Source organism: Panicum virgatum, chromosome 9N (genome assembly GCF_016808335.1).
Source record: "Panicum virgatum strain AP13 chromosome 9N, P.virgatum_v5, whole genome shotgun sequence".
Classification (NCBI taxonomy): domain Eukaryota; kingdom Viridiplantae; phylum Streptophyta; class Magnoliopsida; order Poales; family Poaceae; genus Panicum; species Panicum virgatum.
Window position 1 is genome coordinate 74,037,178 of NC_053153.1, and position 21,069 is coordinate 74,058,246.

At 48.6% G+C, this 21,069-nt stretch overlaps 2 protein-coding genes across 3 annotated transcripts; both read right to left on the minus strand.

The window, feature by feature from the left end:
• Positions 1-1,036: 1,036 nt before the first annotated feature.
• Positions 1,037-10,901, minus strand: LOC120688635 (pentatricopeptide repeat-containing protein At5g65560-like). 2 transcript variants are annotated; one of them, XM_039971029.1, is made up of 11 exons: positions 8,797-10,901; positions 8,625-8,710; positions 7,435-7,893; positions 6,787-7,355; positions 6,133-6,561; positions 5,785-6,041; positions 5,426-5,689; positions 5,272-5,330; positions 2,716-2,788; positions 1,609-2,535; positions 1,037-1,494 (listed from the first exon to the last, which is right to left on the minus strand). In XM_039971029.1, exon 1 carries the CDS (start codon positions 10,575-10,577, stop codon positions 8,892-8,894), a length of 1,686 nt encoding a protein of 561 aa, XP_039826963.1. In that variant the 5' UTR covers positions 10,578-10,901; the 3' UTR covers positions 1,037-1,494; positions 1,609-2,535; positions 2,716-2,788; positions 5,272-5,330; positions 5,426-5,689; positions 5,785-6,041; positions 6,133-6,561; positions 6,787-7,355; positions 7,435-7,893; positions 8,625-8,710; positions 8,797-8,891. The 2 variants fall into 2 exon arrangements, with proteins under 2 accessions (XP_039826963.1, XP_039826962.1); XM_039971028.1 differs by having other exon boundaries at positions 1,037-2,535.
• LOC120689347 (KH domain-containing protein HEN4-like) lies at positions 5,268-7,352 on the minus strand. Its single transcript, XM_039971635.1, has 7 exons — positions 6,971-7,352; positions 6,363-6,443; positions 6,133-6,257; positions 5,981-6,041; positions 5,785-5,870; positions 5,426-5,689; positions 5,268-5,330 (listed from the first exon to the last, which is right to left on the minus strand). Exons 1-7 carry the CDS (start codon positions 7,350-7,352, stop codon positions 5,268-5,270), a joined length of 1,062 nt encoding a protein of 353 aa, XP_039827569.1.
• Positions 10,902-21,069: the final 10,168 nt, after the last annotated feature.

Sequence of the window (21,069 nt, forward strand, 5' to 3'; positions counted from 1 at the left end):
ATCTGGATCCCAATCGAAACCCCAACAATCAATATTTTGTGTGTCATAGAGTGAAAGAGCAAAAAGTTGGTGGTCTCTTATAATTTTAGGTAAAATTTATATTACCCGTAGCAACGCACGGACATTATACTAGAATTTCTAAAGAAAGCAATGTTTCTCTGGTCCGTCGATCGGAATCCTAATCGGAATTCGGACAAATCAACCTGAATCCTGATCGGAATCCCAATCAGAACACGGACAATCAAATATCCCGTACAATCACGACACGTCCGGTATATGAAGTGAATGAACACAAAGTTAATAATATAATATTGATCTATTATATTACCAGTAGCAACGCACGGCGACTATATTAGTTACACTAATATGAAGCATGGGGGCTTCGTGCTTACCGAGCAAATTCTCTTGTGTTTGGCATCATTCATGCTTCTTGTTAAAAACCATAAAAGCCACCAACGTAAATACAATAGTTTACAATATTCTGATTCCAAAGTACAAACGTATTGAATGGTTCACTTACAATTAGAATATACTCCCTCCTTACAATTAGAATATATTCCCTCCGTCCCTAAATAATTGTCGTTTTCGTTTTTTGAGAAATAATTTTGATTAATTTTATATAAAAAATATTAATATTTATGACACATAATTAATATCATTAGATAGATCTTTTAATCTAGTTTTTTAACAAATGTATTTGGAGATACAAATGTTGCATATTTTTTTCTACAAATCGAGTCAAATTTGCGACACGCGCACCAACGGCGATACTTAAAAAGAAACAGAGAGTATTTTATACCAACATTATTCAACAATTTGGCCATTATAACAACGGGGCAGGTCGGGGCAGGGTTTGCTCCCCGTCCCCACCCCAAGACCCGAACTTCAATCCCCGCCCCGACCCCGAGTTGCATATCGGGGCAAAATCCATCTCCGTCCCGACCCGTCGGGGCCGAAAGGATCCGTGGGGAATCATCCCATCAGAAATTTAAGTACATGTGCGTCAATAAAAATTGCAGATTTTGATTTGATCAAGTAAAGAAGAAACCAAATCCGCCTCTAAACTTCCAATTGATCAAATCAAATCAGCAAGCTTATCAGGAAAGAAAAATCAAATCAGCAGCCACGCAATGGCCAACAATCAGCTTTCCAATTTATCGATGCAAGCAAACAAATACAAAGGAATCAGATCTTGGCGTTGATGCGGCTTGCGACGAGCCAATGAGATTTCTCTCTTCACGATGATGTGGTTGTGGATCTGGACAAGGCGCGTGGAAGGAAGAAAACTGGTCGGTGGACGGAGTACATCTGCTGCACGGCGATGCTTGCCCATCAGCCCCCGCGGGATCTTGGCCTCGCGCCCTCTCCATAGTCGCCCGTCGCCTTGTGTCTTCCTTGCAGCTCGTCGTCTCGCGCCCCCGTCGCAGGCTCGCAGCCCCTGTCGCCTCGTGCCTTGATGAGAGAGTGGACGAGAGTAGGCAGCAGCCGCCGCCACTCGTTTCCATAAAGTGGGCCAGGGTTAGGTTCCTGAACTGTATACTGAACCTATACTCATATTGTTACCTAGTCCTGTAAACTTCTAGCATCTAGATAGAATAAATTGTCAACCTGCAAAATATTGGGGGGTGTCTTCACCACGTGAACTGCTTCCTGTGACTAAAACTGAATACCTTCAGTTAGGTAGACTTTAGCATACAGTTCAGCCAACACGACGAGTGTATAACCAACATTAAATCAGCAACACTTATTTTAAGCATCAGAACAACAATTGCATGAGACTGAGAGGTCAGAAGGTTCAGTAAGATCATGAGATTTCCTAGTGCATTTCAAGGTCATTGTGATATAAACCAATCCATGCTAAGTTTCCAGCTATCTACAGTTAAGCTCTTAGCTGTCACACAAAGTACATAATAAAATCTATAACCAATTAAAAATTTTGTGCTCCAAAACATCAGTTGAAATACATAAATGTCTTTCTATGCTGTAGTATATTTCAAGCTCATTTGAGTATCATAAGGATGTTGCAAGTTGCAGCGGTGCAATCATCTTGTGAAATGTCGGCCAACAGGAACAAGGTTGGTATATGTGGTCTCTGGTGCTACTTTCAAGAATGGCATGTGGTTCTAGTGTTACTTTTAAGGATGGCAGTCGCACATACCACGGAGAAGTAACCTGCATCTCAAAGAATGACAAGTAACAACTCCCTATGTTTTTTTTTCTCAAGTAAATCTTCCTGGCTTTTGGGTGGCACATAGGAAACAAGTATTTCAACAAAAGCGGCTAAACTGAAGCAGGTCTCAAACGAGTAATACACGCAATCTCGACCTTCATCAATCATAGGTTCGGAAAATTTACGATAGGGTTACAAACACAGGCCCGGTGGAAGATATAAGTAATGTAGTGTGAGGAAAATCAATGGTCTATGGCATCCAGACAGGTCCTCTTAAACAAGCTTCCAGGATGGGCAATAATACTCTTGGTCATCTGGTTTGGGAAGGGGCTCCAATAAGCAGGCTCCGAACTTCATTGTCTTGGCTGTTTTTAGTGCGGGAGGGGAGTGGGGGGGGGGGGGGGGGCAAAGGTGAAAAGAACAGGTCCATCAGAAGATAGCTGAGCTGGTTTAAATGTGTTAAAAAAGGCAGCAAAACATTAAAGCAAGCAAGGCACAATCACATAATCATTCTTACAAGTCAAGACAAAATTGAAGAACCATACCTGAGTTATTCAACAAATCTAGATCCTGATAACCATGACGCTTTCCATAGGAAGAGAACTATGACCAGACAACCTGATGTCCGTTATTTGTCAATTACAAGGAAGCTGAGTGAGCACAATGTTCAATAAAAAGATAAATGAAAAGTAGCTGTACTCAATTATGTATCAAATTCAATTTTTATTGCTGGTGGATAAAAAAATGGCTATCCTTACTATTAGAGTATATTTGGTAGTAGTAGATATACGTATCGTAGACTGCCATATGTATCCCGGGGAGTCTTGCCCCCCAAGTCATATACTCTTATATATACCGGCCGAGGCCTCAATGCAATCCATCCATTATACACCAATCATATTATTCTACATGGTATCACGAGTTTGGGTTCTAACCTTAGGCCTTAAACCCTAGTTTTCCGCTGCTCGCACCGCCGGCGCCCCTCCTTTCCCCGCCGCCGGTGCTCCTGACCATCACGACGCGCATCCAGCGCGCCCTTGCGACGATCCGCTAGAGATGTCGATCTCCGCCGGGGAGCGCGCCCTCCTGCTGGTCTTCTAGGTGTCGCGGTAGATCAATCTGATATGCCGCCATCGTCGTCAGGCAACAACAGATCGTGATGGAACTCACCTTGGATGCGTCATCCTCGCCGGGATCTGCTGCCGCGGGGATCTGACGCACCGCGCCTCCAACCCCGGCGGACTTCTCCGCAATACGCCACCGGGAGCCTTCTCGCCCCACGTCGCCGGCCGACGGGAACCGCCGCGCACTGCCCAGCGGGATCCGTTGCCGTCGAACCACCTTCCCGGTGGGATCCGCTCCGCCCTGTCCTGACGCCTCCACCCCTCCGCCGGCGGCCCAGTGCCGCCCTCTTCCTTCCCCGTCGGGGGAAGGGGGGTGCGCCTGGCCACGGGCCACCTAGTCTGGCGCGGATGCGCCTGGCCGGGCTGCCCCGGCGACCTCTTCTCCAGGCCACCGCCGACCTCTTCGACCAGACTCCGACGCCCACACCCTCCTCTCTCTGTTTTTCTTTCCCTTCTCTCTTCTCTAGTCATGTGCGTGCGGGCATCTTGCCTGTGCTGTGCGTGCAAGAGAAGTGACGAGGGAGTTAAGACGGAGGGGTGTGCTACGTGCACCCAAGGACATCCCCACGAGATGTTGCTGTTGTATCTCTTTTTAGGTTTACCCGATCAGAGATTGGGATTGCGTCGCCCAACGCCTGTCGACCTCACGCCTCTACTTCGACGTCGGCGTCGACTTCACTGGCTTCTTCTTCATCCACGACTGTGCGGCATGGCAACATGGACGGTGCCTAGGGGACGCCCGTCTGCACCGCCTACCTCGCCGCTTCGTCCGCATGTCGTCCTCCACCGGCTCGTCGTCGCCTCCACCGATCGGGGCGCCTCCGCCAGCTTCGCCCATGGTCGTCTCGCCTCGCGCATACTCGGCCTGATCAACCGATGTGCGTGATCCACCCGGCTCCCGTGACGTCCATCCTCGTCGAGCGCGCCCTTCACAGAGCACGGAAGGCTGCCGCTGCATCGCCTCTTCGGGCAGCAGTGGCGTCACCCCGTGGTCTTCGTCGCCGTTGCTTCCTCACCGCCACCGACCACGTCCCCGACCTCATCGTCGACCCATCGCTACGCGCCCCGCGCATGGTCTTCGTCAAGCTGTACGACTTCTTCGCCGTCTCTTTCGAGCACCGCTGCCGCGCCATCCGGATCATTCGGCCTTGTGCTAGAAAGTCTGGGTTCCCCTTCTCGTTTCGTCTAGCACAACCACGTCGCGAGCGTCGCCATCTCGTCCCCGACTACTTCTACTACTCCAGCAACAGCAGGTGTTGGCACCTTCTACCCCGCCTTCTTCTGTGCCTGCGACCGCCATGGAGGCCCCCCAGGCGACGGCGTCTGGTTTTGCATCCTCCCTTGCACGTCCGGTATTGGCAACACCGGTGCGTGCCCATCATCCCCGGTGCATTCCCGAGCCTGGCAAACCTGGGCATGTGTCGCCCGATGGCCTGACTGCATCGACTTCGGCATCGCTCCCTCTACGACTGCCTTGATGCGTCGCCATCTTCGTCTCCGGCGTCTTCTCCATTACGCCACCATCATGGCGCCTCCTCCTGCGTTCGCGGCTTCATGTGCGGCTACCTCGTCTTCGGCAAACTCGACAGCTCTACTTCGACCACGGCTACTCTACGCACGGCATCTTCGACCATGGCTCCTCGTCCTCCAGCTCAGCTACCTCGACATCGGCACAAAGGGCCACCATCCGCATGAGTTACTCGCCGGTTTTCTCTTCAGTCGCAGCATCCGCACCACATAGACGTTATGACTGCGGGGGGATGTTAGTCCGTTGGCTCAGTCTCAACGTTTGCGGTGCTCCCACTGTGACTGCGGGGGAGTATTAGAGTATATTTGGTAGTTGTAGATATACGTGTCGTAGACTGCCATATGTATCCCGGGGAGTCTTGCCCCCCAAGTCATGTACTCTTATATATACCGGCCGAGTCCTCAATGCAATCCATCCATTATACACCAATCATATTATTCTACACTTACCCACTGCCGGTTGAGAGGCCACTGTACCCACTGTAAGTCCCACATCTGCCTCCAGGTGCCTAGAGAAAGTTTAGTTGATAGTGGGAATAAAAAAAACTTGATTAGTAAGCTGCCAACATGCATAGCAAAGAATACAACATGGCATATGTAATACCTGGGAGCTGCTATAACTTCCATAGCTGTCAGACGGAATCATATCATCTGATTCACGAAAACCACTAGAATATAGATAATGCCCAACAGGCTTCATGTCTCTGCTTAGATACTTTGGTTCATCTGAAACACCAGCAGGCAAAGGATGATAACGGATCACAGGTGGAAATGCAGATAAAGCAACCTCTCTTTCAAAGAAATTGGCTTTCAGCCTTGTAGCTATTTGCACAAGAGCATGTCTTGCAACATCAAGGTCTCCACTGATCTGGTGCACAGGAAAAATATGATGTAACTTTTGCTATAGCACAACTGCACAGAGACTCAAAAAAATGAAGAACATCAGAAAGTCCGAACTGATACCTGAACCATCTCTTCATCTTCTGCTGCTACCTTTGGAACATTTCCTTTGAAAGAATGCGTATGCTTGCTCTTGTTGTTCTCCGTATCTCAGTAATGATTGAACCACCTTTGCCAATTAGGCACCCAATACGTGATGTAGACATTAACAAGCGTGTTGTGTATGATGGCTCTGCTGATTCTGCATCACTTTTCTCACTGCACCTAGGCTGCAAACGAATTGCAGCATCAATTGTTGGAGAGACAGGATCTTCAAAGAACTGCATGAAAAAAAAGCAGCTGGTCAGGAAAAACAATAAAGTATAACTAAGGAGGCACAATAAAAGCATGCCAATAGGAGGAAGAGATCACCTCTTTTGCAGAAACTGTAATTATGCAATAATCTTCAGCACCTGAATTGGAGCTATCCACTTTAATAAAAGCCCCAGATTCCTGCCTAATCTGTTTGATAATTCCACCACCCTTCCCGATTACACCTCCCACATTCACAGCAGCACAGAGTAAACGCAAACAAAACTCCTTTGCAGAGCTCTCATCCCTCCGAGGTTGATATACAGAGGGCCAATCTCCTGCAACATCACCTTTGTATCCTCCAAAAGCAGGAATTACATGAGTAATCCCAACAACAGGTGCAGTGGAGGAACTACCAAGGTGGGAGCTCCCTGCATAAGGTTGGGTCAAGCTGGATGCAAGAAGATGCTGTGACATAGATGGATTGTCATGGACGCGAGATGACACTTGACGAAGAGCCCTTCTGACAACTACGGCATCCCCGGATATCTGGTGTCCAAAATATTGGAAGCATTGTCAGTAAATATTAAAAAATTGCACAGACAGCAAAACTTAGAATTCCATACATCTTCATGTTTTGATGACAATCAAATGCTGCAGACATTTAACAAAGCTACATATACCACCAATATTACGCAAAAAGTAAATTTAGACAGACATGCCTATATAGTACCACTTGTTTAGGTAATGCAGGAATTGACATGGGCCACCAACCTGGAGTTCATCACTATTAATGGCACATGCTGGAATGTGATCATTACTAAGCACGCGTATTTGCGCGCCAGTCTCACTGCAGATTCCTTGGATGATATGCCCACCGGCCTTTTCCAATAATGCATCCAAATCTGGTCTGATGGCACAAGCAAACGAACAGTAACTTGAGGTACAACTTCTTAACTGTCTTCATTCCCTGGACCCTCATCAGAAGCAAGCCTCTCATGAACTCTAAAGAGAGCATCTTGAGCAGGGCAAACCTTATCTTCAGCATCGTCAATAGTATTAGTTTCCCTGCTTGAGCTAAATATTGTGATAACCCGCTCTTCACAGCCAGAAACACTCTCGCCAATCCTAATCTTAGCTTGAATCTCAATCCTCAACTGCTTCGCATTCTCTCCACCACGGCCAATGATACTCCCAATTTTTCTAGAGGCGCAGAGGTAGCAATACACAGTATCATCGGGACCAGCATAGGAATCATCACCAGAATTTCTTCTCTTACCGCCTCCATTTTCAGCATAATCAGAGTGCCGTTTTCCATGACTGTTTCGGTGTCCAGCCATTATCTGGGAGTAGAGATAAAAGAGTCAGCAACACAGAATATTGCCTCAAGTAGATGCAAACTTAAATACCAGAAAAGCACACCATTAATAGCAGAGCATGTGATGCGGTACAATATAACCATCTTTTGCATATACAGGGTAATCTTTTTGCACATCGAATTCCTCATGAAACATCTGAACTGCAAATTCCGTTATTCCCATCCAACAGGGAAAAGATGTGACCTTTCCTAAGTTAGGCATACATTAATTGATCCTTCCAAGTGTATAGTACCCAGGCTAGCTCTAGTCCTCTGTATATACATCCAAGGGTTGTTGGGCCATTGGGCCGTAATGTTTTTCTGGGCCAGAAGTTTAGCATCTGTTATTTCGGGTCCCCATGGGTGAACCACGGGGCAAATATCGTCCCCAGCCCGCCCCGATTGATTTTGGGGCCCCGCCCCGCTCTCCCCACGGGGAAAAATTTCCCCCCATTTTGTTCGGGTCGGGTCCCCGCGGGGATCCGCCCCCACGGGGAAAACTGCCATCCTGACATTAAACCAACCTGCACCAATTATGCCATTGGTGAAAATGTGTTCTTCAATTCGATCCAACGCAAGTTAAGATGAAATTATATCCATCCAATACCCCACATTTAATATTTGACAAAACATACACACGTCAAGGACAGTGCAACTTATTTTATGTTTGGCTCTTCAGTTAGATCCAGGGTGAATGACGAAATTTATAAAAAAACTTTCATAGTATATGCAATACAATATGTAGAAGACTGATCGTAAACATAACATGAATCATAATTCTAGACTAACGAACACCACATCTTCAGTTTCCTTAGCAGTATCAATAGGATGAACAATAATACAAGTAGCACAACCACAGCAATTGAGATATTCTTGTCTATTTGGTAAGGATTATGAGATATAATGATCAGGTAAGCAATATGCTTGACTACTGACTGAAGAGTAATACATAGATGAGTAGCCACAAAATATGCTCTTCTAATTATTATCAATACAACAAAGAGGCATGCTGAACCCTTTTAGTTGACATTGAAATAATTTACAGCATAATGCCAGTTTAGAGGTTACAGGAGCAGTGGGTGCATACCAGAATCTCTATGTTATACAGTAAAAACGTGACGATGAGAAAATTAATCTCCAACAGCATATAACACCAACATGATTAAAAATCTTCTCGACCAAAAGCAAAAGAGTATGACAAAAAATAATGATGTATTCAGCAATTGTTTTGTCCACGAGAAGCAAAAGAGTATACCTTTATGTCAATCTTAATAATCTTGTTCCGACTACTTGAATCTGTGTCCCATAAAGTGGTTTGCTAGCCGTAACTCAGCTCCTTGCCTGAAAAGTTAGATGAATTGACATCATGTATAGGATCCAATAAAGCATAGCAACAGGAAACTTTGTCATTATCAGTGCCAACTGACCTTGTAGTTCAATCTATCAATGGACAGCTAGTTGAATAGCTTAGGGAGGATGAGACAGCAAACTGGATTTTGCACTACTTGCATTGCTTGCTGAGTTATGTTGTTTGCTGGCTGGAGAGGCATTCCAGCATTCTGTCAAGTATAAAAGAAACTTCATAGAAGTTCTCATGCTTACAGTACCCTTCCCAGCAAAATATCCTAACCAGTGGATTAAATAAGAAGACATCTAGTGCAAGACCTTTAGAACGTATCTTACGGAGAAGGATCAGTACATATCCCAATCCTTTTGCTTTTACCAGCCAATTAGTCAGGCGAATGAAATGATCCGGAACCAAACATTTTCTCGAAGATTCAAGATCAAGAACCAAACATTTGCTCAAAGATTCATGACCAGGAAGCAAATATTCTACCGATGGTTCAAGAAGAAAATTGATTGCGGTAAGAAACTTCTTCTGTTTGCATAAACTGTCGATTACCATAGCAAAGGTAAAGTTATTTGGAATAACATTCCTACTGGTCATGTCCATATAAATTTCTATCACTCCATGTAAATCCCCAACCATGCATAATCCATGAATTAAGGTATTGAATGCCACAACATCATATGACATTGCCTCGTTATCCAGTAGGTACTTTGCCACCTGAAACTTCCCAGCCCCACAGAGGCTCCGGATTGCAATTGTAAAACTGAACATATCTGGCCCAATGCCCTTCTTTATAAGATCAACCAATAGCTTCAAAACCCTAGCAAAATCACCAAACTCACAGAGCCTACTCATCAGTGTGTTATAGCAGAACACATCAACCTCCCAGCCCAGCTCTCCGCTGTATTCCAGCAAGCACACTGCTTCAGAAAACCTCGAGTCTCGGCACAAGCAATCAAAGAGAATGTTAACTGTCTCAACTGTCATGGACAATCCTCTGCTCCGCATAATATCTACTTGCCGGAATGCCTCATCCAAGAATCCCATTCTGCACAGGGCAGACATGTATATAGTATAGGTGACAGAATTTGGCGTCCACCCCATCTCCTCACTCTCTCCTAAAACCCTTTCCACCTTGCCGAATTCCCCTACACTACAAAGCCCCTCTATGAGAACGCTGTATGTGATGACATCCGGCAGACACCCTACTTCGATCATGGTATCAACTAACCTCTCTGCCTCTAGAATCCTGCTTTGCTCACAGTACCCGTGCAGGATCGTGGTGTAGGAGCGAATAGTGGGCCAGATGTGGTTGTCTAGCATGAGGTCAAGGACGCCCAAGGCCTCATCGACCCGCCCGAAGTCGCAGAGCGCCGAAATGAGGCAGTTGTAGACAGCGGCGTCGGCAGAGCAGCCCGCAGCGGCCATAGCGGCCAAGAAGTCCGAGAAGACGTGGTACACGGATTCGACCGAGGCGGTGCGGTGGGCCTTGAGCAGCGCGGTGAGGACGGAGGTCGTGGGCGGGAGGCCAGAGACGAGAAGGGAGGAAAAGGCGGCGCGCGCGGCGCGGTGGTCGCCGGAGTCCGCGAGGGAGGAGATGAGGGTAGTGAAGAGCGGGGCGGTGGGCTGGAAGGGGAGGGAGCGGAAGAGGCGGAGGACCTCGTCGGGGCGGCCGGCGCGGGAGTAGGCGGACATGAGGGCGTTGTAAGCAGCGGGGGTGGGAGCTGCAGGCACTGCGCCGGCGGGCGGCGAGGGCGTCGGTTTGAGAGGGTCGGAGAGGGAGGCGACAGCGGCTAGGAAGGAGGTGAGTTTGCGTTCGCGGGGGCAGCTTCGCGGGAGCGTGGGGCGGAAGGGCATAGGAGGAGGAGGCGGCGGCGGCCGGCGAGGGGGGCGGCCGGGCGGGTAGGGATGGCAACGGGGCTATCCCCGAGCGGGGATCGCAGACCCACCAGGGACTCCGGCCCCGTTTAATCCCCGAGGCGTAGGTGTGGTGGGTGAGCTCGCGCAGGGGCGGCGGCGCTGTCGTCGGTCGCGGAAGCCGCCGGAAGGGGAGCCGCGCGCAGGGGAGAAGAGGAAGGGGCGGCGGCCGCACAGGGGAGAGGAGGAAGGGGGCGGCGGCCGCACAGGGGAGAGGAGGAGGGGGCGGCGGCCGCACAGGAGAGGGAGGCGGCGGCAGCTGGGCGACGTGCCGACGCGCGACTCCCGCCGCCCCTCCACGAGCTCAGTTCGAACTCTGGACGAAATCAGCCCGCCAGATTGTTGGGCCTCTCCGGCGGGGCTGTTGGATTGTTGGGCCGGGCGAGTCGGTGGTTTCAGCCTATATTAACTTTTTGATCCACGCCTAGATTTCTTTTTTTTGTTTCCACTTTCCAGCATAACAATCCACTACGCTGGAAAACGTTCAAAATAGCAAGGACGGGGTAACACACTGCCAAAGAGCTTGTCCATCTTCATACATGTATAGACTTAGACCGGCATCTAATAAGCCATAGCGGAGGCGCGGAGCCAAGAGTGGTTTCTCCCTGAATTTCTTTCCACAGGCACAGGCTCGTCGGCTGCAAGTTTGGACGCCGGCCGGTCGTCGAACTAGCGGCGGCAGTCACATGGATGGACGGGAGTACCCGCAGCACTGTAGCGCTTATATTTTTCTCGGGCCGGCTTACCTACCTTAAACTCGTGCATGGAAAGGGCAACGCAAGCTAGTACAGGCGTACAGCCGTGCGGACGCTAACGAGGGATGATTTGGGGCGCTGTTGGTGAACAGTACAGGGCGCGCGAAAGCGGCACCGTACGGCCGGCCGGGGCGCCGATTCATCGACATCAATCACGTTTGCGGAATGGCACAATCAGTGGCGCCTGACGACGCTGCACCCCGCCGCGCGCGACAGCTAAACGCCAACCGGAACTGTTGCCCGCGAGCGGCAGGAGGCGCGCCAATGGCGGCACGCCGCACGCCGTCCATTCTCTCTCTCTCTCTCTCTCTAGCTCGATCGGCTCCCGGACATGGCCATGAGCTCCCATGGCCCATGGAATTTCTGCCCAACAGCGACGGATCTCCGGCCAATCGGCAGCCGCTGTTGCGGCCCGATCGGAGCGGAGCTCGCGTGCGGCCAGCCGCGCGGGGCGCGCGGTCACGCCTCACGCGCGCGCAAGCTAGCTACTAGGCCCTGGCCCGCCCCCACAACTCGTGCCCGAATTGAACACCCCGGCGCGCACGCGAGGAACTGAGCGATCAATACTGCAAGCCTCGGATCCAGCGGCAACGTACGAGGCGCGCGCAGAGGTGGCAGAGCGCTACATGACCCGCCAGCGTACTGGATCTGGCGCGCGCGCGATGGCTGGCAGCCGGGGCGCATCGGGATTGGCCGGCACCAGGCACCACCGTTGGCAGCGGCAGCAGCAGCTAGCAGACCGGCCGTACGGCGGCGCTGGGAGATACAGCTAGCTTTAGCTCGCTGGGCCGGCCTTCTGGGCCAGGGCGCGCACATCGACAGCGTCGCGTCAGCTTCAGCCTTGTTTAGTTGCGTAAAGATTTGGGTGTAAAACACTGTATCACTTTCGTTTGTATTTGATAATTATTGTCCCGTCATGGGTTAACTAGGCTCAAAAGATTCGTCTCGCAAATTACAATCTAACTGTGTAATTAGTTATTTTATTTAGCTACATTTAATACTTCATGCATGCGTTGAAACATTCGATGTGATGGGAAATCTTATAAAGTTTTGGAATTTTGAAGGGAACTAAACAGGGCCTTCGTCACGTACCCTTCATCTGTCGAGCGAGCCAGAGCCCGCACCTGGAGAGGGCGCGTACGTACATGCATGTGTGCTGGCGCTGCCGGCGGCTGGCTCTCTGCTACTGCTACTAGCTGCTAGCCGAATTATTCCTCCGATAGAGAGAGAAGAAGAAGAGAGAAAAAAGGGGCAGCTACCTGAATTATTATCGGCGATCGATCGGCTCCGATCCCGTTCCGTGTCGTGGCACCCATCATTCCTACCCCGACAAGCTCCTGTTAGCCGCCAGTGTTCGTTCCATAGGGAAAAGGGGAGGCCGGGCAACGTAACCCTGTCGTGTCGATGTGTCATGCGGAGCACAGATTTGGGGGTGCCCTGCTCCATGCAGGCGAGCATGTGCACGGACGGCAGCTTCATTTTACAGCCGTGTGGTTGTCGATCGCCCTGTTGTGTTCATGGCCGGACCCGATCGACCTGTTGTGTTGTGGCCAGGGTTAACCAAACCCATCGGTCCGGTCAAACCGCCGCCCTCCGGTAGCGGTTTACCGGACCGGTTTGACCGGTAACCGGTGGAAACCGGTTGAATTTAAATCCAAATTCAAATAAATTCAAAAGCACCCGTGCAACCGGTTCCGACTGATTTACCGGCCGGTTTTACCGGTTTACCGGTCAGTTTGACTGGTTTGAATTCAAATCCAAATTCAAAAACTCCCGTGCAACCGGTTTACCGGCCGATTTGACCGGTTTGACTGATGGGCCTTAATGGGCCGGCCTATTTTTTCTTTTTCTTTTTTGATTTAACTTTAAATCCCCGCAAACTATACTAAATGAACGGATTTTTGAGAAAATTTGACACCATTAGATTCATCGTACCTTGAAGTATTTTTAGTAATTTTTTGTGAATTTTTCATTTTTTGAATTTAAATTTAAATTTTGAATTTTGGCCAGTTGGGTACCGGCCGAAACCGGAACCGGCCCGGACCGGTTTGACCGGTAATCGGTCAAACCGGACCGGTTCCCACCGGTTTGGTGAACCCTGGTTGTGGCTCGAACTTGGAGCTGTATCTCGACCAGCTGCTGCCTGTAGCGTGCGTTCTGCGTACATGTCTACAGTGTACGTGGGTACTTGCCTGGTGTATGTACGTGCGTAGTACGCATCCAGCTAACTCACTACGGGAGACTGCTGCTTTGCCGTGTGCCAAAGCACACGGCAAAGCCCTATATGCACACGGCAAAGAGCGCACGGCATTCAGACGTCGGCAAAGGCGTCGTTTGCCGTGTGCCAAAGCGGACACTCGGCAAACAATTATCCAAAAAAATAAAAAAACATCGGCAGCCGCTGCAGTGGCAGTGCTGGCCACCACAACCACGCCGCCGGCCATCGTCACCACCACCACACCGGCCCGCCAGGAGAGGAGGTGCCGCCGCTCGTGGTCTCGCCGTCGCCGCCGCCCGCGGATGCCCCCGCCGGCCCGCCAGGAGAGGAGGCGCCGCCGCCGCCGCCGCCGCCCGCGGACGCCCCCGCCGGCCGCCGCCTCTCACGGGCGCCCCAGCCGGCCGTGGCCGGGCCGCGACGCCCCCGGGCACCCCGCCGGTCGGCATTCGGGGCCACGCCGCCGCCGCCCGCGGGCGCCCCTGCCAACCGCCGTTCGGGGCCAGGCCGCCGCCTCCCGCGAGCGCCCCGGCCGGCCGTGGCCGGTCCGCCGCCCGTGGCCGCGCTGCCGCTGCCCCGCGGGCGCCCCCACCAGCTGCCATTCGGGGCTGCGCCGCCGCCGCCCGGAGCCACGCCGCCGCCTCCCGCGGACGCCCCCGCCGGCCGCCGGCCGGGGCCACGCCACCGCCTGTGGCCGCGCTGCCGCCGCCTGTGGCCGGGCCGCCGCCTCCCGCAGGCGCCCCCGCCGTTCGGGGCCGCGCCGCCGTTCGGGGCCCTCGTCGCGCCGGCCACCACTCGGGGCTGCGCCGCTGCAACTGTCGGCAGAGATGGAGGGAGGGAAGGAGAGAGAGTGAGGGGTGGGAGAGAAATGAGAGGGGGCTGATCTGGTGGGGGAGGAGGGGACCAATAGGAGAGCCCCATTTGAAGGGATGGATTGATGACATGTCATCTTTGCCGTGTGCCCAATTCCAACCCACGACAAAGTTCTATTTTTCCAAAATTGTTTGAAATGTATTTATTTAATTAAATATAGCAAATAAATACAAAAAATTCCAAATTTTAACATGGAGTACCACATGTTGTATGTGAAGAGTAGAAAAACTTTCAAAGTCGAACTCAAATTCGACCGTCACTTTTACTCTAAACTGAACTGCATCCTTCTCAAATCTCCGAGTCTTCTCGAGAGATGTTTCCATTTGTAAGCATCGTACGTGAAAAAATTACGAAACCTACTTAATTTTTTACCATTGCCTCCACATATAATATAACGAGGTATTGACAAATATCATAATTTTCAGACTTCATTTGCTTTTTTTAAAATTTTAAAATCATTCGAACACACGTTCGTGACCGTGTTTTCTAGACAAGATGTTGAGAATTTCTTTTCATTTCACGTGTAAGGCCTCAAACTGAGCTAAATAACATGAATATTATTTTTTCACTCATTTTATTCTATTATTTGAATAACTTGCAGTTCAAATATGACTTGATTCAAAAAATTGCTCGAAATGCAATTAATTAGTTATATATAGCAAAAAAAATTTTAAAAATGTACTCAATTTTAACTTGGGGTACTACATGTTGTATGTGGTGGGTAGAAAAAGTTTTGAGGTGAGAAGAGAAAAAAAATTATAACTTTGCCGTGTGCCGAAAATAACACACGGCAAACTATTTACTTTGCCGTGTGAAAAAAAAAGCACACGGCAAAGCATGAATTTTGCCATTTGTTTTTTCATGTGTTTTCACCATGGCACACGGCAAAGAACCACTTTGCCGTGTGCCCAACAAAAAACACACGGCAAACAGAGAGGCACACGACATTCTAGCAATTTCCGGTAGTGACTGTAGCAGCATGTGTAGCTGTAGCTTGTAACCTGTAACTAACAGCACGTACTACGCACGTAGGCATAACAGCACGTACTATACACATAGGCAGAGGTCTGGAATGGTCACCGCACGTCGGCACGCGTGTGTTAAATTAAATTTTAATTTGTGAAACCCACACTGTTGGGCGTGACGACCAAGCACACAAACTGCTGTTGGGCGTGACGATCGAGCACACAAATTAAATTCGTTTTGATTCTTTTAAATACATATATTTTGCAATGTATGCATATACATAGTAAAAATTATGTATTTAAAATTTTTAAAATAAACTATAATTTGAAACGGAAGGAGTACTATGGATGGAGATCCGATCGACGGCTGACCAATGACACCGACCTGAACGCATATGTATATATAGTTACGTAGTGCAAAGACGCGGACGCGATAGAGTACAGACGTACGTACACTCTGGTCTTGCATCGGGACCCACTCGATCTGTACACCGCCGGTCCCGTGCAGGCGGCGGTACCAGCGCGGTACACGCATTCCGGCATGCATGCAGGTACGTGCGTACGCCCGCGGTTGTGGGTCAATTAATTGAACAGTCCGCCGCCCGGGCCGGACGGACACGCTAGCTAGCCTGGTCGATCTGGTCGCCTCGCCGCCGGGGTGGTGGTCCTGCGTGCATGCGCGCGCAGCCGGCCGGCCGGGTGAAGGCCGCGAGAGCTAGGTCTCGAGATCTCTACCCCGACAGGGTCACAGGCCTATAACGCCGTGCCCATCGACCCGGCCGGCCGCAGCGCCAAAGCCTGTGACGGGGATCAATTCGGACGTAACGCACACATTGATGGACGGGAGCCGCGACTGGCAAGGGTCCCCCATGCAACTGCGTGCAGGCGATGCGCCCCCCTTGTGCAGTTGTGCCCGGCCCGCCACGGCCGAGCCATGGACGATGACAAGGACCCACGACTGCGACGTACGCGCGCGGTAGGACGCGTACGCCGTCGGCGTCTCGTCGTCTCGTGCATGCATGCAATGGAGATGATGGACCAGACGGGCGGTGGAGCGGCCAAGGCTGAGCAAGATGGAAGAGAGCGCGCGAGCCAGTGTTACTTGGCCGCATGCATATCAGTCGACCAATGGTTCCAACTTCCGAGGGTTAGCTGACATGCATGTTTCTTAAATGAAGAGGGGGACTTTTGTCACCAGTCACCAGCTTCGTCGTTATAGGTCGCCAGCATGGCCTTCGGTGCAGTACGTGGTTCTAACGGCTAATTTACAAGTACGTCTGGCAATGCGCGAAGGACCCCGTTTCCAAATATCCAGTTCCCCACTATTACAAGCAAGGCTGTGTTTAGATCCTAAAATTTTACACCAAAAAACGTCACATCAAATGTTTAATTATATGCACGGAGTATTAAATAAAATCTATTTACAAAACTTTTTTGTACAGATAGGTTGCAAATCGCGAAATGAATCTAATGAGCCTACTTAGTCCATGTGTTTACAACAGTGATGCTACATTAAACATCGCTATCGATGGATTAATCATGAATAATTAGGCTCATTAGATTCATCTCGCGATTTACAACCCATCCGTGCAAAAAGTTTTGTAAATAGATTTTATTTAATACTCTAAATTAGCAAGATTTTTTTCAAATTTTTTTAGGCAAAGTGATCTAAACACGGCCTTAGGTCCCAGTCTCCCAGATACTTGAATTTAGCAGTTAAGCATCCCACACTACTGCAAATTCGCAACTTTGCATGGAGCGAACCTGCTTGTGCGCACGGAAATATGAGCTAGGGATGCAAGTTCCATCTTTTTTGGGTCATTGGGTCAACCCAAAACTTGATAAAATGAATTAGAATGGCTTGTTACGTAATTAGTTTGGGAGAGAAAATGAACTAAAATGAGAAACCCAATAACACCAATGGGTACCCACTTGCATCTCTAAGAACAAGTATTATGGTGGGCTAAAAGCAGACTGAATGCTGAGGTGGAGGAGAGAGAAAAGGAGAGAGGGGGAAGTGGGCTGTTAGCTTACAGTCAGCTTGAACACAAGAACCAAGAAATTTTATGAGATAGATAGTGGGCCATGTATTTATGGTGGAGAGCTAAACTATTATACAAGTGGACTGAGAGATGAGCTGCAAATGTTCTTGCAGCCAGCAACAAGCTAAATCATTAGCCTTGCATGATGAATCAGGGGTGGAGTTGAGGAACATCACTTTGTTCATAGTATAGGGTGTATTAGGATTAAAGGAACTCAGGCACCAGTTGCAAGATTTGAAATATCTTTCAGTAATATATTTTAGTTTCATAGCGATCGACAACATATTATAGGAGATTGATGATGGCCAAACTATATATAATTCATAAGACTTTCTCATTTCCTAATAATATGCCTTATAAAAAGTTGGAGGGATCGGAGTATTACATTGACTACGTCCTGTGTGGCTTAGTATTTCCCTCGCTCTCGCCCACCTGTCCAAGCGGGGAAACCGCAAGGAGAATCACATAATGATGAAGTGGATAGTGGCATCCTAAAGACACTTAAGGGTTCATTTGGATAAAAAAAATAGTTCCTCACGAAACAAATAAATGACTTACTGGAGAATAAACTAGCTTCCCTACCGATCCCTCCCAAATACATATACATAATTAACCTCTATCCAAACTAAGTTTAAGGTGTGAATTTACAAAAGGGTTAGACGACATGCCAGGTGCTGTGAACTTACAGCGCGACTAGTTGCAAAGTAGGTACTGATCGGTGTTCATGCAATTATTTCTCCAAGTAAACTGCGTGTAGCTGCTGTCTAGGCAGATATTAACTTATAATTATATGATAATGGAATAACGCGGCCGAATAGCAGTGAAATGGAGTATGCAGTCCTTGCATGTATAGGAGTTACTTAAACACCTAATGTTTGCACTGATGCATAGAATAGCTGCACACCTAATGCTGTTTGTTCTCAGCTTCTTTAACACGGGTCCAACTGGTAGCTGTTGAGTTGCAGATAGCTAGTAATTCCTTTTACCTGCGCGCGACAATAACAGAAACTTCTCCATCTTGTTCCAAAGGGTCCATGGTCCATATGCAAATCCATCTAGTTGTTGATGTCTGGTTGATTGATGACTGATGAGGACATCCCAACATATATAGTAATACCCGATAGACAGTCCTAGAATTTATTTCCTTATCGACTTTAGATTTGGCATTATATTGCACACTGAAGCCTCAAGGACCAGAGAGAAGTTTTTTGGTTTAGTGTCAGACCCACCAAACCTCAAAATAATCTAAGATCAAATGTCATGTTAATCCAGCTGCCTGTGTATTGGAGACGAAGTGGAAGCGGTTCAGGAATCAAGATCCCTCTCGGCCCCAAAATATTGCAGTGCAGCTCTTGTCAGCCTGCCCGTCAGTAGTGATATGCGCCGGCGACAAAATCAGCAGCATGTGTCACCCACCTTAAGTTACTGGAACTTACTTATTGGTAATTTATAATTTTTTAAGCTTCCTTGTGTAAAATGGGATGCAGTCAATTTACTAATGAATAGATTCCAGCTCTTGAGGGCATTATGCCTTAAAAAGAAAAAAAAAGAACGAACAAAAGTACACCATTTATGCTAACAAAACAGGTAGGCCCACGACTGGCCAATCTATTGATGCGAGGCTGCAGGCAAGTACCTTGTTCCACCGTCTAGCAGACTAGCAGGGTAGCAGAGATGGGGAGTGGTTGCGCACCTGTGTGCTGAGCTGAGCCTGAGCAGCCGAGCCAATAGCTAGGCTAGTGTCCATGTCTCACAAGCCCAGGAAGGTGGATGGGAACTGCAGAATGCAGAGCAAGTGTGAGCCTTTATGCTAGGAGGAATAATTGCATATGAGTCAGGAATTGCATGAGTAAAGCAGCCACATCGTTCACACAGTTTATATGGATCATCAGTCCCTGCGTGAAAGTTTGGGCACTGGCCAGTAGTGGTCAGTAACATAGGTTTCATCATGGAAGCATCTAGCACAACCAAGCTGGCAAGCTCTGTATATTTTTGGAAACTTTTCATATCAGTATGATGCTCATGCCAAAATGACCATGATTACACCAAAGTCTGGGTTCACAACAAATATATTCCCAGTGTAAAATGCATTAGTCTCAAATATTTTTCACCGATCAGTATCCTTGTGTTCCATTTCCTCAGTTTGTGCCAAGGGACACTTTAGTATATATGCAGAAACAGCCATAACTTTTACTTTTTATAAGCTTTACTGTAAATAGCTAAGAGAAACAATCAAAATGCACATGGATGGTTATGGACACTCCCACTTTATCAATATAGTATGTAAAAAAGATCGTAATGTGGGAGGCCCCATCCCCATGCCTTAATGATCAAGTTGCTGCTTTGGTAGGAACATATGTAACCCACAGTCAAAAAAGTCAGTACACACGCATACTGCATATATGAATGAGAATTGATAGCGAAAGAGGAGCAACTGGCAGTTTTTCCCAAAAGAAAATGAGAGAGGAATCACTACTAGAGAACTAGCTATTGCAAATTGCACAAGCAGCAGTCCTTTAATAACCTTGCTCCATTGGACTGCTGACAAAAACTGACAAGGTTCATTATTTTCTCTCTTTCCATATGGCCCCACCACCAAGAAGAGCAACTTCCTCACGAGGACAAGGATGGTGGAATTTTTCCTGGGAATGGCAGGGAGGTCCCTTTCTGATTAGCACAAGTAGCTGTTGATCAAGTGCTGCGGAGTGCTGGTGAGATCTAGACCTCTAACCAACCACACAACGATTTGTATGTTTTTGGCTCTGGTCAAGTGGGTCTTGATCAATCAATTAGCAACTATTCTTTCTGTCCGGATCATTTAGTACGACTGGTTAGCAAGTAGTACAACGCACCTAGCATGATTTAGTCCACAGACTCCTGGATAGCAACCCCAGCTGCTGAATCTAGAGAGCTTCTACACGCAAAGTTATGCAGGTTCAAGTTCACCGCTATGCTGTGAACAGCTTTAATATTTTCACAGGAACAAGCAGAAGGCCTACATATGTTATACGCCACATGTACGTGCACAAACAGATACTTGTCGAGAACTTATGTCCTTGTCCAACATACGGTACTCTCAGCGCACATAGCAACCTTCTTGAAATAGTTGGGTGATTTCTCAAGTGAGCGCTCTAGTTCTTGGGCTCAAAACCATATAGTTATGGTATGTGCTTGCAACATGATTTGGGTGACAGCAGTAGTGGCAGTGCTTGCGAAATGATTTGGGCGACAGCAGCAGTGACAGTGCTGATAACTAACTAATCATTCTGGGGTCATGTCTACATGGATTCTCAGCTGCTGCCGACTATTACCCTTTTCTTGGGAAGCTATAACAATCCCCAAAGCCAGGATACGGGTGGACAAGATGAGAAAAGTATCTAGTAGTTGATCTTTTGACAAAGGTATTTATGCTTCACAAAAACAAAGGTTATGGAGGAGCGCACCTTTCGATATAGCAGAGCAGGCAGCATACACGTTGCTGCAGATCAGCAGAATAATCCCCTTCGCCCAGGAACGTGACAAGCCCGCAAGAGGAGAAACAGCCATCTGCCTTTCTCACCTGAAACGATAATATATTCTGGA

Excerpts from the sequence above, each read along its gene's own strand:
- LOC120689347 (XM_039971635.1), bottom strand. The coding sequence starts at position 7,352 with ATGGCTGGACACCGAAACAGTCATGGAAAACGGCACTCTGATTATGCT. Across the intron at positions 6,444-6,970 it reads GGGTCCAGGGAATGAAGACA|GGAGCTCCCACCTTGGTAGT; the intron begins GTTAAGAAGTTG and ends AACCTTATGCAG. Across the intron at positions 6,042-6,132 it reads TTACAGTTTCTGCAAAAGAG|TTCTTTGAAGATCCTGTCTC; the intron begins GTGATCTCTTCC and ends TTTTTCATGCAG.
- LOC120688635 (XM_039971029.1), bottom strand. The coding sequence starts at position 10,577 with ATGCCCTTCCGCCCCACGCTCCCGCGAAGCTGCCCCCGCGAACGCAAA.